This window comes from Hyperolius riggenbachi, chromosome 1 (assembly GCF_040937935.1).
Source record: "Hyperolius riggenbachi isolate aHypRig1 chromosome 1, aHypRig1.pri, whole genome shotgun sequence".
NCBI lineage: Eukaryota > Metazoa > Chordata > Amphibia > Anura > Hyperoliidae > Hyperolius > Hyperolius riggenbachi.
The window spans coordinates 353,913,761-353,931,275 of NC_090646.1; the positions used below are offsets into that span (position 1 = coordinate 353,913,761).

The window sequence follows — 17,515 nt, forward strand, 5'->3', positions numbered from 1 at the left end:
TGCGGATCCTATAGAGCCTTCCTGCTCTCCTGGTCTCTGCATTTCCCTGCAGGCTTCCCCTTTAGCAGTCTACAACCGTTCGGTCGTAGACTGCTCTCTTCTGGGTGGACTGGCTTCCACAGTCTTCAAAAGCACTCGGGCTTCCGAACACAGGCCGCTGCGGACCTGTGAGTGCCCTCTCTTGCACACTCATGCGTGCGCAGTACAGAGCCCCCCCCCCCCCCCATCTTCAGGAGCATGAGTGCTTCCAAAGACTGCCGAAGATCCAAATGGAGGACACCGCGAGGAATGGCTATAGGACCCAGAGGCTTGCCTCATCAAAGAAGGTGATAAAACGTTCCTCCTGGAAGTATACTGCCTATAAAGATATATAAAAACATTGGGAATATTGAAAAGGCTATGCAAAGACTGAAGTCCGATCAGAAATCCAAACTTTTGACACTTTTTTGACTTGCCAAATGAACAGTGGCGTAGTGGATAGCACTCTCACCTTGCAGCACGGGATCCCCAATTCAAATGCCAGGTAGGGCAATATCTGCACAGAGTTTGTATGTTCTCTCCGTGTCTGCGTGGGTTTCCTCTAGTCCCTACGGTTTCCTCCCACATCCCAAAAACATAAGTTATTTGGCTTCATCCAGAATTAGCCCTGGACTCCAATACATACACTACACGATACATACATAGACATGTGACTATGGTAGGGATTAGATTGAGTGCCCTTTTCAGGGACAGTTAAGTGACAAGACAATATAATCTGTACAGCGATGCGGAAGATGTCATTACTATATAAATACTAAATCATAACCCTTCATTTTATTATTGCTTTGCTTACCAATTTTTAAACTTACTAGCATCTAGATATGTGGATACAGCATAGGTCAGACAGGGAATGGGTACGACCGTCAAACGGTGAGGTTTGCATGCTGGGTGATGACTAATGTTGGGGAAGGGGGATCTGAGGAGTGTTGAACAGCTGGAGGGGAATAGAATGTGGATGAGTAAAGCAAATAATTGTAGTGGAAGTGAACACCATAAGGTCTCTTTCACAGTGGGATGGTGCGTTTGATGCAACGTTAAAGTCGCACAACGTGCCCCTAACGCAGCGCATGTAGGTTATAAAATTGGACGTTATTTTGTACTACGTTATGTGTCTCTTGGTGCGCCGTTTTTCGTCGCATACTGATGGAACGAAAACGGCACATGTGTTACATTTAAAAAAAAAAAACACAACGTAGCAAATGTATTGCTAAACGCACAGCATGCAGCACTTTCTAAATATTGTTACACACAATGCAACGTGTGCACTGTGAATGTCGCACAGACTTTGCATTGCATAGGATCCGGAAAGGTGGCATGGTGCTTGGAAGGATCTATGAGAGGTGGAGTGGGTAAGTTGGTGTTAAAGGGAGTGACACAGAAGTTTGAGGGGGTCAGAAAAATTGACGTGAGGTTGGAGCAAGATAGATGAGAAATGTTGGGATGAGCAGGGGAATTAAAAGCAAAATGCATTGAATGGAGTAATTGAAATGCTGCAGTTTTTCCTTTTCTACAGACATCAGTATATCCTGCCTTACTTCGAGTCCCACAACTCGTATCTACTCTGTAGAGGTTATATTATGAGGTCTGTTCATTTTTGGGTGGATTTTATTTCTGCAAGCTTTCTCTGTCCAGCTTGCCAGATGTACCCTCCCTCCTCTGTTCTGCTGCCACCCAGTGGTGGCATTAAGAAACATGAAGTGAGAGGTATTTAGAGGCTGCCATATTTATTTCCTTTTAAATGATGCAAGTTGCCTGGCAGTCTATTCGGCTACAGTAGAGTCTGAAACTAGCATGAGACTAATCCAGCTACACCTCAGTCAGAAACACCTGATCTGCATGCTTGTTTAGTGTCTATAGCTAAAGGTATTAGAGGCAGAAAATCAACAGAACAGCCAGGCAACTTGCATTGTTTAAAATGAAACAATGGCAACTATCATATGCCTCTTGCTTCAGGTGTCCTTTAAGCAACATGTGTACTGGAGGAGAGTTACAGCAGTAAAAATGGGATCCAAAGCCAGGGCGGCATGGCAAATAAGGGAGTAAACAGAAGAGATACTGGAGCACATAGGGGTTAAGAGAGCACACAAAGGAGAAGTGGGGGTAGGCCTGTGAATGATGCAGGCAGTATTTAGTTATTTTGTTTTGCAAAAGTGGGTGCTTAAAGGCACTCTGAGCACCTCTCATGGGCATGCCTTTAAGACCCCGACCAGTACTGCAAAGTACTTAAAGATGCATACCATTCTGTAGCTCATGCTCTCCCCTTTCGCGAATCCCTGTTCTACACCAAATAGTTTTCATTCCATTTCAATTTAAACATCGCGGTTGCCATCTTGGCTATGTTATAACTTCCGGTTCACCCCTGTCTTCTCAGTTAGAGAAGTGCATCACTGAATGAAGCAGGAAGAGGAAGTGACACGAATGGCCATTGCAAGAGGCTCCTCCAGAGGGGTCATAGCACGACTTTGTTGGAAGTTGTCTGGCTTAAAGGCATGCCTATGTGAGGTGTTTGTAAAGTTATTGCGGCCCCATCTGTGAGAATTTCTATCACCTACTGTCTAGAACCTGGAAAATTTTACTTAAATTTTGGCTAATATAGAGAATAACTACTAATGGCTTTAAATGCTTTTCCTTTCATTTGCAATCAGAGGGACACACGATAGGCTAGAGTTGAAATGGAGAAATTCCCTTTTTGATAATTGCCACTTGAACATGTGCCTTATTAAGGCTCATTACAACGGACAATATAGTCACAGTGTAATGATATCCCTATGGGGGGTATTGCATCAATTGCGGTAGGGCACGCTCTGTCAGGATAACACACCATGCAATGCATTTACTGGGCAACTTGCACATTTATACTGGCAGTGAAGCATACTTTCATTGTACGGTGACTTTTTGAAGTCAGGAGAAAAGTTTCAGTGGACAAGTATAAAAATCTGAGAGGTTCTAAACCTTCCTTTTGCTACCCAAAGTTGGACTTCCACTTTTAAAGTGAACTACAAGGAGTTATCTCATGATAGTACAGCCGAAACCTGTGCTTGTCATTCACCGAATCTACTTTCCTCTTGTGAGTTCCAAATCTGCAATGCCAATTCTGAAAACCCGAAAACAAAGGTTTGTGTTTTTTTTTTTTTTGTTTTGTTTTTTTGTTTTTCAAATTGGTCTATGCATCAGCCCCGCATTACCATCTTCCATGCGACTGTGCTCGTTCCTGGTGACTGACTGCCACACACAGACCACATACACCTATGACTGCAGTGGGGAACATTAAGGTAAGTAACACGCACAGACCGCAACATACAAATGACGCGTTAATTTATTTGGCTAATTAAATAGTTTGGATTTTTTTTTTATTTTTCTTAAGACTGTCCTGGGAAGTCATAATTTCACATTCTAATCATTGTCACTTTCCTTGCTTAGCCGGGAACTCCACTGTTGTAGATGAGAGCCTTCTCTGGAAAGATGATTTGCAGTCTACGTTGTTAGATGGCCACAAACTTGTACGCCCAGAACTGGACTTCTCTGTTATTAATGGTAGGAAAGAATGATTATACTTTCATGGTTTATTTTAGATAATTATACTGCTGTCAAATTTTGGAAGCTATTTGAGCAAACACGTTTGCCGCATGCAAATCCGCATAGCCAATACAAGTGGATGGGACTGTTTCCACTTGTCAGGATTCCTTTGCGTTTTTCTGTGCAGAAAAAATCTGCACGGCAGAGCCATCAGAATTTACATACCGCTATGCGATTCGCATACAATGTATTTAAATAAGGAATTCGCATGCGGCTTTGGTATGCAAATTTTCATGCGAATTCGCATACGATTTCGCATGGAATCAATGGAAAAGCACACAGGCACTGCCATGGTTAAATTCGCATACATCATCATCCATGCGAAATCGTATGCAAATTCGCATGAAAATTTACATATAACCACATGCGAATTTCGCATCCGCATGCAAATTTTTACCGCGGCGATTCCCACTGCACAAGTGGAAACGGGCCCCATTTCCTTTGTAATGTGACAGCTCTGTATTTCATAAAACTGCCAAATTATTAAGGGAGATGACATTACAAAGCTAAAGCCGACTGTAAAGTCGCCACACATTTTTATAGAAAAGAGGGATATTCTGACTCCTTACTCTATTCCTACCACACACTGTACACAGATTTTCAGTAGACTTAATTGAGAAATTCACTTGAAAATCAACTGAGCAGCACCATTGCATGGCTACCATCACTCCCTCCTGATCAATCAAATTTTTCTGACCAAACCAATTGATAATGTTGACAGATTTTGGCTAAGAAGTGGTCAAAAACTACAATTGGGCTGGGTTGTTGGGGTGTATAGATTTGTAGCCTGTTCGAGTGATTAAATCTGCTGGGAAGATCAACAAGTATGTGGCTACCTTAAAGGGGTTCTGTGGACCGTTTCAATAAACAAAAACCGCCACTTACTTGGGGCTTCTATCGGCCCCCTGCAGCTGAAATATAATGCTCGTTCCCGCGCGTCATCGGGGGCTTACTGCGCAGGGACATTTCAGCTGCAGGGGGCCGATAGAAGCCCCAGGTAAGTGGTGTTTTTTGTTTATTGAAACAGCCAACAGAACTCCTTTAAAAGGATTGTTACAAGACCAGCAATCAACCAAGGTGAGAGGGATATAGAGGCTGCCTTATTTACTTATTTCCTTTTAAACAATACCGGGTTTCCTGGCAGTCATCCTGATCCTGTGTCTCTTATGCTGGACATACATGGGTCAATCCGGCGGCCGATTAGCCGCCGGATCGACCCCCGCCACGTCCCCGCGCGTGCGCGCGGATTGATTCCCGCTCGTCCCCGCCGGCGGTCCTTATCAGCCGCTCGATTCCCTGCCATTGTCCGCCGGCGGGGATCGAGCGGGCGCGGGTCGAGCGGCATGATCGGGCCAGCTGAATATTATCAGCTGGCCGGATCAGCTGGTCGATACACTGTACAGAAACGTACCGTGTATCCCCAGCATAATACTTTTAGTCATAGACCCTGAACAAGTATGCAGCAGATCAGGTACTCTGACTCAGCTAACTCAAGTTTTACTGGATTAGCCATATGCTTTTTCCAGGGTTTTGACTTCGCCACTACTTATGCCAGCATATCAACAGTGCTGCCAAGCAACTGGCATTATTTACAAAGAAATGAATATGGAATTCTCCATATCCCTCTCATCTCAAGTTTCCTTTTAAAGAGATTGTAGTCAAAATTAGATTAGAATGTGTTAGAACTGTGCTGCTAAATGTTTTATTATTGAATGTAGTAAAATAATTGTCTAGTTCCCAGAGAAGACTGTAAATTCATTTCTAAATCTTAATCAACCTTGTATATTTTTGTTCTCTTGTTCTTAGATAAAACATTGCAAAAACTGACTCCAAAATCATCACTAATATCAAAACTGAAAAAGCCTAAAAGAGAGACAGCTCCTGTAAGCAAATGTTATGCTTGTATGTCCATCCAAAAAGACTAATCAATTGATTAATTGATCCATTATTTGTTTGGCTGATGGTGTGTCTGTCTTAAGGCGCGTACACACGCTGGACTTTTTCAAACTACGGGTCGTCAGACCCGCGCACGTGGGGGGGTCGGTCTGATGACAGTTGGACGTGACTGATCTACTCGGCGGATCAGTCAAAACCAGTCTTATCAGTCTGACAGCAGCTTGTACTCACGTCCAACTGTTGTCAGAACGACCACCCCGTGCTTGGGTCTGACGACCCATAGTCATCGTGTGTATGCGCCTTTATGCAGGGAGAATTGCTTGAGATGTTTTGCTCCAGTGCCTGGTACTATTTAATTTGGTGGAGTTAAAGATATTAAAGGACCAATATCACATAAATTAGTAAGTAAGTAAAATACACTTGTATTAGTTGTACATTTGTCCTACAGTAAAATGCACTACCAATTATTTGTTTCCCCTATGTCTATGTCACTATGTCCATCTCCTACACTGAACATAGATTAATTCAAAATAATAGCTATGGTGGCTAAATTTGCACATAGCAAGGAACTGAGGTAATAAAAAACATTATTAGGCCTGGGGCCCACTAGCAGCAATTTGCAGGCAAATGGCTGCAACAGCGGAAACCTATGGGGGTGGTTCCGCTTACAGTAGCACTGCATGCAGAATTTTGGGAGCAATCACATTAATGGTTGCAGAGCCAAATAGAGATCACTCCAGAAATTGCATTTCAAATCGTGGCACTTATAGGATTTAAGGAATCAAGCGATTTGCAATCTCCCAAATTGGCCCTTTTTCCACAAACAGCTGAACTGCTCATTTTTTTTTAAAAGAAAATTTTTATTAAATTTTTAAACAAGTAACAAATCATGTCATTTCAGAAGGTTTAGTAATTCAGCTGGGTTACATTAGATGCATTATAATTACCGTGACATCAATCAGAGCAGTGACAAAACTATCTAGATACATTCAATAGTTATTGAAGAGATATGTCTGAGGAAAGATTTACATAAGTCAGAGGTCTGAACTGCTCATTTGTCGGGCAGTTCTGCCTCCCTTGTGCTGGCCACAAGTGCCATTTGACTGCAATTACATGCAGCCAAATGACAGCATCTGGTAGTACCCCACGTGTCACCATTGACATGCCGTGGTTTTCCCGGTGATGATAAACTTCTTGTTGCGTCTGACGGCAACAGTGTTCAAATGCAGCTCGGGGGGGGGGGGGGGGGGGGAGCTTGCCTATCCACCACTCATGCCAAGCGGCAGCAAGCTCCCAGACAGTTGATGGGAGCAGCTGGTAGGCAGTGAATTCGCATCCGAGCCAAAATGATCAATACCTATATTCCACAGAGGCGCACAATGCTAGACTATTTTGGCTTTTGTCACTGATATTAGGCCTAATGAAGTTAGTGGTTTATGCTCACAAAACTGGTTGCCATAGTACAAATTTCAGTTCATATGTGTGTCGCCCTTGAGATAAGCCACCTCCCAATCTTGATTTTAGGATTATTTGTTTCAATCAATTTTTATTGAATAGTCAAAAAAAGGGTAATGCAACATTCAACTGTAACATGTAGAATTTTACGATAAATAAGGGATGTATGAAAGAATGAGAGAGAAACAATACAGATGAGTTACCATGGAAACAATTTAATACATTTTATGAGCTGCTTATTGATGCACATTAAAGTGAACCAAGCACCTTTTTAGCACTCAGGACATTTCTATAGCACATGAAAAATGCATGCCAACAATGTGCACCAGGCCTCAGTCTTTGAAGAAACAGTCCTTCTGGGTAATTAGCCCAATAAAATAATTAGCTTCCTGAGAGCTCTGCGGACAATCAGGTCTGCTGAAACAGGCTAATACTACTACTTTGTTTGTAAAATACAAAGGTAAATGAAAGTTTATTTTAATAATGAAACAGATTGTTGGCATGCATTTTTCATGTGCTATAGAAATGTCCTGAGTGCTAAAAAGGTGCTCGGTTCACTTTAACTTTCTCAGACAAAATAAAGTGAAAGCAATGACTTAATTTTTGCTAGATTAAACCTACAGTATATTGATGATTTAGAAGTGGCAGTTGTCTATGAATGGAAGCTGGATGGAGAAAAGGGATGTCTGCCACCCAGTTAGTGAACCATTGATTTTAGGCTTTTAATGTATCTTATTCTCCCTGGATGCCTCTTCCCCCTGCTGTGTCTGTTACCCTCCTGCGCAGGCCGACCTCCTGCCAGCTGTTCCAGCTAACAGGTCCAAGCCTATATTTCACTTACAGAGTGACCAAACTACAGTGGTGGACCCTGTACCTGAGGGGAGGTGGTTATGCTACATACACACTTGAGATAAAAGTCTTTGGAAAAGGCAAGATCACAGACCAATTTTACCCCCTTCCATGTAGTATGAGAGCCATACTCTACACAGTCTATTCTATTAAGCTTAACTCCCCATCAGATAAAATCTTTGCAAGATGCTGCACACACAGATGCTGTACAGACACAAAAGATCAGTATCTGCAAAAGATCTGTTCCTGCAAAAGATCCATTCCTGCAAAATGCATTCATAGTCTATGAGATCTGCAGATCCTCATACACACCTTGTTTAACGGACAATCCTCTGCAGATCAGATCCACCAGGATGGATCTTCAGATCTGCAGATGATTGTCAGATATGCAGATGAATGTCTGTCAACCAAGGTGTGTATGATTCTCTGCAGATATCATAGACTATGAATGCATTTTGCAGGAATGGATCTTTTGCAGGAACTGATTTTTGCAGATACTGATCTGTTGAATGCATACAGCATCTTTGTGTCCAGCATCTTGCAAAGATTTTATCTGATGGGTAGTTCAGCTCCATAGAATAGACTGTGTAGAGTATAGTGTAGAGTATAGCCTCGTACACACGCTTGATTTCCTGGAACAACGGGTCCGTCAGACCCTCCCGCTGGGCGGGCGTTCCAGCGACAGTACAGCGTGTGTACAGTCTGTCTGCAGACTGAAGGTGCGTACACACATAAGATAAAAGTCTTTGGAAAATGAAAGATCACAGACCTATTTTACCCCCTTCCATGTAGTATGAGAGCCATACCTACACAGTCTAGTCTATGGAGCTGAACTCCCCATCAGATAAAAATCTTTGCAAGATGCTGGACACAAAGATGCTGCACACATGCAACAGATCAGTATCTGCAAAAGATCAGTATCTGCAAAGATCCGTTCCTGCAAAATGCATTCATAGTCTATGATATCTGCAGATCTCATAGACACCTTGTTTAACAGACCTTCATCTGCAGATCAGACAATCATCTGCAGATCCAAAGATCCATCCTGGTGGATCTGATCTGCAGAGGATTTTCCGTTATACAAGGTGTGTATGATGATCTGCAGATATCATAGACTATGAATGCATTTTGCAGGAACGGATCTTTTGCAGAAACTGATCTTTTGCAGATACTGATCTGTTGCATGTGTGCAGCATCTTGCAAAGATTTTTATCTGATGGGGAGTTCAGCTCAATAGAATAGACTGGGTAGAGTATGGCTCTCATACTACATGGAAGGGGATAAAATTGGTCTGTGATCTTTCATTTTCCAAAGACTTTTATCTGATGTGTGTACCCACCTTGATGAGGCTGTTTCTGAACGATCCACTGTGTGGTATTTGATGTTTTTACTTCATACTATTTTCACTTGGAAATTGGGTTGTGCTTATTTTAGATACACATGCTTGATTAGTGTTGCCATTTAGGATCCGGCTTGATCCTTCAGGCGACACTGCAGTGTATGAGCTTCATACAGACATGTCCTGCAGCTACAGCCGAGCAATGTATCTTTTTCTATGGAGAAAGGACAGTGGAAAGGCTTCCACCTACTCGATAAAGAGAGAAACAAAGGGCTGTGGAGGGACGGTTCACACAGGCTTCTATCGGTGTCTGGTTTGGCATATACTAAACGCTGTTCTGCAACTGAGCAGAAAAACATTTGGCATCAGTTCAAGCTGCATTTTAAACCCCTAGGGCAGTGATGGCTAACCTTGGCACTCCAGCTGTGACAACTACAAATCCAAATCTTGCCTCTGCCTCCCCGAGTTATGCTTAGAGCTGTCAGAGTATTGCAATGCCTCATGGGACTTGTAGTTCTACCACAGCTGGAGTGCCAAGGTTAGCCATCACTGCCCTAGGGGTACACAGAAGAGCCGAACATAGCCGATCCTGGAAGCTATATGTACCGAGATGGGATCTAGTGTTGCATTTAAACAAATGACGCTAAAAGCCGTAACAGTCGTTTCAAAAGTGCTTTAATTGAATGGACGGCGCTTGAACACTGAATGCAGCAACTGCTTCATTTATACCTCCATGCGTTTATACCAGGTCTAGAGATGCAGCATTTCGGATCTTTGAGGCTTTGGGGCACCTGTACACATGCTAGAATCTTAGCTGAGAGGACCCTGAATGGCTGCCTCAACCCAGCATCCTCTAGCATTTGTACATAGCTTTAGACTACTCAGCTATTGTCATACTTTTAAAGATGTAGAGCTATAAGATTTCAGATAAATATCATTTTTGTTTTCTAGATCAGCAATGTTCCCGGAGATCTAGTGGAGATGTATGAATCCCAAACCTTGTTATTCACGTATTTGACCTTGAAAGTAAGTAAATAAAGGAGGTAATCATTGGTCTATGTTTGTGTTTATTATTTGTACTAGGGTAATTTCCAATGCGGCCGTGCCTTCGTGCTGCGTAGCCTAGTCCAAATCGCTAAGCCATGCCAAGCATGGCTATAGTTGTGTTGTGCAGAAATCTGCAGCAGGCCGTCCAGGATTGCGCTGAAGTGACCTATTGCCTGTGGGGAAACTGCAGATTCATGCCTAATTCAGTACTAGTGGAAATGGTCCCTAAGGCCAAATGTCTTGTGATATACCAAGAAGGACAGTTGTTAGATTGTGAATGCTTTCTCTTAAAGGGGCACTATGGCGAAAAAATTTAAAATATGTGCAAACATAGACAAATAAGAAGTAAGTTTTCTCCAGAGTAAAATGAGTCGTAAATAACTTTTCTCCTATGTTGCTGTCACTTACAGTAGGGAGTAGAAATCTGACAGAAGTGACAGGTTTTGGACTAGTCCATCACTTCATAGGTGATTCTCAGCAAGGCTTTTATTCTTTATAAAGATATTCCCTAAAAAGCATTTAAACAATGATGCTGGCCAGCTTTCCTGCTCACTACACAGTTTTTTGGCAGCTGGACAGAGCAACTGCCATTCACTAAGTGCTTCTGAAAATAAATAAATCCCTGAGAATCTTTATGAAGAGATGGACTAGTCCAAAACCTGTCGCTTCCGTCCGATTTTTACTAACTACTGTAAGTGACAGCAACATAGGAGAAAAGTAATTTATGGCTCATTTTACTCTGGAAAAAAATGTACTTCTTAGTTATATATGTTTGCACATATTTTAAATTTTACAATTTTTCACCATAGTGCCCTTTTAATTTCAGACACCTGGCACATCCATTGTTACAGGGCCATGTGCAAAAGATGTGCCAGCCATTACTACACCCTGCACAAGTGACATGCACACAAAATGTAATTTCAACTACAATCTGCTGCTTTAGGAAAGCTTTTATTTTATGGCAGGTTTTAGGTGTAATCTGTTTTTTTAATACTTAAGATTTGGTTCAGAAAGATTTTTTTCAGAATTTTTTAAATGTTGCATTTTAAAGCCCTTAATGTTCTAGTCTGAAACCCACATACATTGCAATGTGCCTGCACACATGAGAATGTCTTTAGTCAAGGCGTCTAATTTAACATTGCATGCACCATCTGGGGGACATTTATCAGCCAAAGATGCATGCAAACGTTGTAAAGCCAAGCTTCCATGCAGCATGATGCTGCAGTACCAAACCTCTGCTTGGTGACTAAGCAGAAAATCCAAAAATGCCTCTATGCTGATAATCTGGCAATTTGTTTTCCAAACTGGTGTAGTATGCTCCAAACATTCACTCTCTAGCTAGATGTCCACCTTATTGCATTAAAAGATTTGCAGTTGATAGCTTTTCAAGACGAGGTGTTTTTTAAATGTGAAAATATCCAATGTTATTGCCATTGCTCTGTCCAGTGATGTTTCTTGGAGTTCTCCTTTGTACTTTAGATGAAGAAGAATATGAAACTGCTGGAGGAGAAAGCAGAGCGCAATCTATTACAAGCCAGCCAGGAGAAAAACAAACTACAAGAGAAAGTACATCAGCTGAAACATGATCTGTCACTGTCAAGAAGAGAGGAGCAACTTAGTGATTTGCTGAGCCAGCAGGTAATTTTTTGAGTTAATTTTGTTTTTTCCACTTTGTACCCACCAAAAGGATCATGCAGAGGGCTAGATTACGTGGGCTATTGACATGGATTGCTTTCAGATTAAGTTTTTAGTTTGACTTCATGATGTCTAAAGTTTTGTTCACACTTTCAGTTATGATTGAACAGCCTTGGGGGATGCTTTTGTCAACGGCGCAAAACAGCCATCAGGCCCCACCGCCTAGCATTCACTGTCTCACCAGCACCAATCCCCCTTGGAAGAACCCTGTAAGAGACCCTATAATACACAACTAAGCATATGTCAGCTTGCTAAATAAAATTTCAAATTACTGTTGTCGGTGCCTGTCTACTCTTGTCTATTAGGAACATCAATTATGATTGGCTGACCAATTTTACCGCCTCCATGTAGTATTGAGTGTTTACCTACACAATCTACTCATAGTATTAAATATTTGTTGACCCTCATACTTCATGGAGATAACATTGGTCAGTGATTGGCCAATCAAAATTGAAGGTGTGTACCAGGCTTAAACTGTTCTGGTGGATAGCAGACTGATGACAAATAATAATCTGAGATTGTACTTGCGTTAAATTGATGAGCGGAAATCAAACGTTTGTGTACTTAATACACAAGAAAAAAGTCAAGGGTGACCTGCACCAACGTATATTGGCTTCACAATGGGAATGTATACAGCCTGATAGAGCAATAGTCATCTAAAGTCTATACCTAACTTTTAGGGTCCTTATAGTAAAAACTTGGCAGTTACCCATAGAAAAGACATACGTGCTGAGGTCAGTTGCCTCATTGCAGGAGAGTGAGCTGTAGCAATGATGCACCCTTGTCTTGCTGTGCTAGAGTCCCCTGATAAAATCTGTACACATACACTAAACCTGGTGTATCCATGGTGAAAGGGGCATCTAGTGGATTATGCTCCCCTTTGTACCTCATGCCACCTTGTACCTCTTGTGTCCTCCTCTGTCCCCCCTTTGTCCTCCTGTGTCTACCTCAGTCGTCCTTGTCTCCTCCTCTATGCCAGTTTCTGCCCCCCTGTGTCCTCCGACATTGTGGGTGGTTGGAGGTTCGAATTGGCAGGCATTCCCAAGTCTGGAACTCCCTGCATTTGGACTATAAGACGCAGTTACCTTTTCTCCCCCCCCCCCCCCACACTTTTGGGGGAGAAAAAGTGAGTCTTAGTCCGAATAATACAGTAGTATGTTCGCCCCATGTTTATATGGGCTTCCTTCGGACACTCCTGTTTCATCCCAAGCCAGACAAATTTACTGGGTACCACTAAAATAGCTCTTCATCTGTGATAGGGGCAAAAATGTAACAGCGTTGTGGAAAAGATTGTGAGCTACTCTGAGGAAAGATGCCATTGTTCTATAAATGCACAATGTTAATCCTTCCTCATATGGTGAACCATGAGAGCACAGGTAAGTGGCAACTATTGCCATGCCTCCATCCCCTGGAGAACCGCAAGTAATGGGGTGAGTGACAGTAAGTTTTGTTCTCCTCCAAGTGGTGCTGCAGAAGGTCAGACCACTAAGATGGTGTTGTAGACTCTGTTCAGCAGAACCTAGGGCCATGGACATATGACATCACCTCAGGATATCTGCCAGGAGGAACAGAAAGGATAGATTGGTTTTCAAAAACTCCAGGCAGTCCACTTTTAGGAAAGCAATTGTCTTTTTGATGTTGGTGTAGGTATTCATGTTCTTGGGAACATACTGTAGTTCTTAGTACATTTTCACAATGCATCGTCTATCATGAGTCCAGGCGTTACCGGTAATTCCTGTGTTCCTTTTGTTTCAGGCGGAAGGTTTAGTGTGCTCCTCAGAAGTTATGGAACAGTTCAAGGACAACTACACCACATTTGCCACAGCAGTTGACTGCACAAGACACCAGTTGCCAGTAAATAACATCCATGTTGTTGGCACTCGACAAAGATATCTAGGTATTCACTCTCTGTCTTATTTCATTTCAAAGCCCATTTTATTTACATATTTATTTTCACAGCTGTTTGAATGTACAGGGTTTTCTTAACTGACATTTTTGTGTTACGTTAGCTTATTGTTGCTGAACCTCTATTTCTTTTCTAACAGTTCTCTTCCCTGCAAGCGTGCTTTTTTATTTTTTTCCCCTCCTCCTTTTCTCTCACTTTTCCAAAATGGCTTTTTGGAAAGGAAACAAAAAGGCTGTGTGTACATCAATTTGTTGCCTTTCTGCCTGAATGGAGCTGTTAGGACTGTGCAGAGGTATGCCCAGAATTTCAAGACTGTCTCCCACACTTTGTACACAATGCTGAGAATCTCTCCTCATGCTGCTGTATTGTGCAACTCTACTCTGCCTTTACAGTTTGTCAAAACATTTTTTTACAAAAATGCATTTGTATGCCAATAAGGGCTGTTTCACACAGATTATAGAAAAGCAAAATCGCTTTCACTGTTTTGGTGAGAAGCAGCCCTTAGAGCTAGGACCTACTAGAAATCGCACATAGCACACCAAAATATAGCATTTTTTAGAGGAATTATTGCAACTAAACAGAGCGATTATTTTCCTGATTGATTTCAGGGAAATGCAGTTTTGGGCCCTGCATTCCCTGACTCAAATGGCTCTGAAAATGCTGCAGGCACCATGTTGTGCGATTTCAGAAAATCGCTGTAATGAAATTATGGCCACAGACTTTCACTAGCCTAGCTCTTTGGGAATCACCAGTGATTCTTCAAAAGCGCAAAAAGTGGCAGTTTTGTTTTTTTTTACTTATAAATACTTACTTGTGTTTCACATCATTCCAACCCCCACTCCATAATAACAGAACAGGTCGTTAGCCAGTAGGGATGATCAATGAGATGCAGACGCATCACACAGACACCAGCGTCTGGGACTCGTTAAGCGCTCCCATTCAAGAGAATGGAAGCGTTTGTATCGGGCGGCGCGTATCGTGTACCGGCGTTTGCGTGAATACGGCGTTCCAGTTTTCCCCGTTGTTCCTGGCTACATTCGGCATCCAGGATTGATTACAACTGCATCTACATCTTCGTGTCCCCTGCGGGGACAAAAACGCCAATTGCGAAAGGTAGCCGCCGAAAGCCCCCAAATGGGACTCTGCACAAAGCCAGGCAGAAGCCTGTGTGAACGGGGCCTTAAAGGTAGAACCAGAGATTGCTTGACCTTCGGGTTCAAGAATATGGAGTATTTGCTTGTTGACTAGTTTTCTGTGCAGTTTCAGTCCCGAACTGCTGCCAAAGAATTCAAGTCCCGATCCCTTTTGGTGACAGTCCTTGGCCGTATGTACGAGAAATTTTGTTTGGTTGATTTGTTTTATTTGTTTTTTTTTGCTCTGCTCTGTGTACTTAGTAGTAGTAATCTGTTCAGATGCCCTGGGTGAGTTCAATCAGTGACATTGTAGACATATCAGACAATATATAGGGGATAGTAGAATAGTAAAAGAATGCCGCAAAAAGACAGCTTTTCTAAAACTATTTTATTTTGGCTATTTGTACTAGAAAAATCTTGTCTTTGATACGTGGTATTGTATGCACTTCTCACGCTGTTGTGCCAACAGATAATATTCAGAAACAACTAAGTACTACTGAATCTCTTCTGGAAGAAGCCATACCACGGACCAGCAATGGGAGCACAGATGTGCTTGGCACAATCAAAAATTTGGAAGAAATAGCACTGAAGACAGATGGAGAACTTTCAAGGTATGTACAGAGATTGGGAGAAAGCCAAAATGGTTTAGCTTACTGTAGACTGGGCGATGGTTAGAAGTTCTTCTGCTGGGGTTTTGTTGTGTTTGTATCAGATGGGCATGTCTTTACTAGGGTCAAGATTTTATTGCTTATGTTGTGCCAGTTGGACAGATCTATCCTCACCTGGCCCTGATGCCTGTGGCTGTTTCTAGAGGATGACTGATTAAAACTGTAAGCACTTTGTACACATTGGTGTATTGACTGCCTTGGATGCTTTTTGATATATTGGTGGATTAGACGATGCCTCTAGTCATGCACCCTCTATTTATGGATTGCTGGTATGCCACATTATCCATGGGTTTCTCAATTTTGAATTCAGACAGCAATAAAAACCTAGATGATATATCCTATTGAGTACTTCCTAAGTGGTTGTAGCACTTAAACACTTTGAGCCAAGAGACGGGGGGAAAAGCACCTGTACGAATTAGCCCTTTTGTTATATGTATACTTTATAACACAAGTCAAGAGACAGTATAGATCAGCAAAGCATAACCTAGGATGCCTCCTGGCTGCAAAAGGTTATTTTGTCCGCTAGGTTTCCAACTGAAATTTTACAGTATATTGAAAACTAAGGGAGCATGTGAGGTTTCTGTTTGCCGTGTCTACTTTATTCTTCACTCTTCTTTATGCCTTGCTGCTCACTATCTCTTGAGAAGGTTGATAGGTAGACACTTTGCTTCAAAGAGAAGTCACCGATGCTATCTTTACATGTTCCCCTTAATAATGGGCAGCTAGAAAAAGGGGGACATGGCAGCTCTTAAAGCTATTAGAAACCATGGAAAAAAGTCTTGTTTGGTTCCCTTTTAATACAAGGGGAAGAGGTGCCAGTACAGCTTGGCCCTCCCTGCTGTTCCCTCAATGTGAGGTGTTGGATGACATCATCGTACACACACACATGGTGTAGGCACAGACGAGGCCATAGAGTAGCCATTCCCAGATGAGAATTGCGATACAATTTGGAGACCGTAAGACAGCGTAGATACAGATGCAATATAATTCTGTATAATAGAAATCTTTGAAAAAGTAGTACACTGATCTATATTTTTTTAAACTTTTGTCAGTAGCCAGCAAGGCTCTATAGTTTTTGTGCTGCAGTGAGCAGTGCAAAGCTTGCAGCTGCAGCAGGTAGAGATATTTCATCAGATCTCTGCTGACATCTCCTCAAATATCCTGTGGGGTGTATGCAAAAATGTGGTAAAAGATGGACAGTTTTTCGGTAAATATTGATTATCAAACTCATCAGTAAATCAGTACGCTGAGTAGTTTTGTTTTTCCTTTTCAGTTTCAAGGTAGGCGTTAAAAAGCAACTTTAAATAAGTGATCAGTGCATTTACGCTAATTAATCCACATAACTGCCTTGCCTTTGCTTTTGTTGGTGGTATTAGGGCTCGTTTCCACTAGAGCGAATCTGCATGCGTTTCCTGCATGCAGATTCGCTCAAACAATACTAGTGGATGGCGCCATTTCCACTTGTCAGGAATTCTGTGCGGCTCGCTCTGCAGAAAAAAATCTGCACAGCAGAGCCGTCAGAATTCGCACGCCGCACACCCGCAAGCGAACCGTCGGTCATGTAACTAAATAGGAAAACCGAAAGCACTTGAGTCTTGCGGTTTTCCCGGCGTTTCCGCGCTCGATTTCGTTAAAAAACCCATGTCAATGCTTGCCGGCATTGACATGGTAAAAATCGCGTTGTTAAAATCGCGAACGATTCCGCATGAAAATCCGCATGAAAAGTCAACGAATCCGCAACGTATGCGGATTCGTTGACGCGTTTTCCGCGAGCAAATCGCGCCGCACAAGTGGAAACGTACCCTTACTCTGATTTCCAGTGTATGCTAATCTTAATAGATTGAGCTAGACCTGTATTAATGATAGAAAGTCAACTATATTTCTAAAAATGTATTTTGTATGGTCTAGGCAC

General features: G+C 42.2%; 1 protein-coding gene across 1 annotated transcript in view; it reads left to right on the plus strand.

Moving 5' to 3' along the window:
• Positions 1 to 17,515, plus strand: part of HAUS8 (HAUS augmin like complex subunit 8) — a 40,483-nt gene that overhangs the window by 22,018 nt on the left and 950 nt on the right. Inside the window, exons 5-10 of the mRNA XM_068234155.1 lie at positions 3,460 to 3,573; positions 5,422 to 5,498; positions 10,106 to 10,180; positions 11,681 to 11,839; positions 13,652 to 13,793; positions 15,405 to 15,546. Of these exons, the coding sequence (XP_068090256.1) occupies positions 3,460 to 3,573; positions 5,422 to 5,498; positions 10,106 to 10,180; positions 11,681 to 11,839; positions 13,652 to 13,793; positions 15,405 to 15,546 (709 nt within the window). The remainder of the gene's footprint in view (positions 1 to 3,459; positions 3,574 to 5,421; positions 5,499 to 10,105; positions 10,181 to 11,680; positions 11,840 to 13,651; positions 13,794 to 15,404; positions 15,547 to 17,515) is intronic.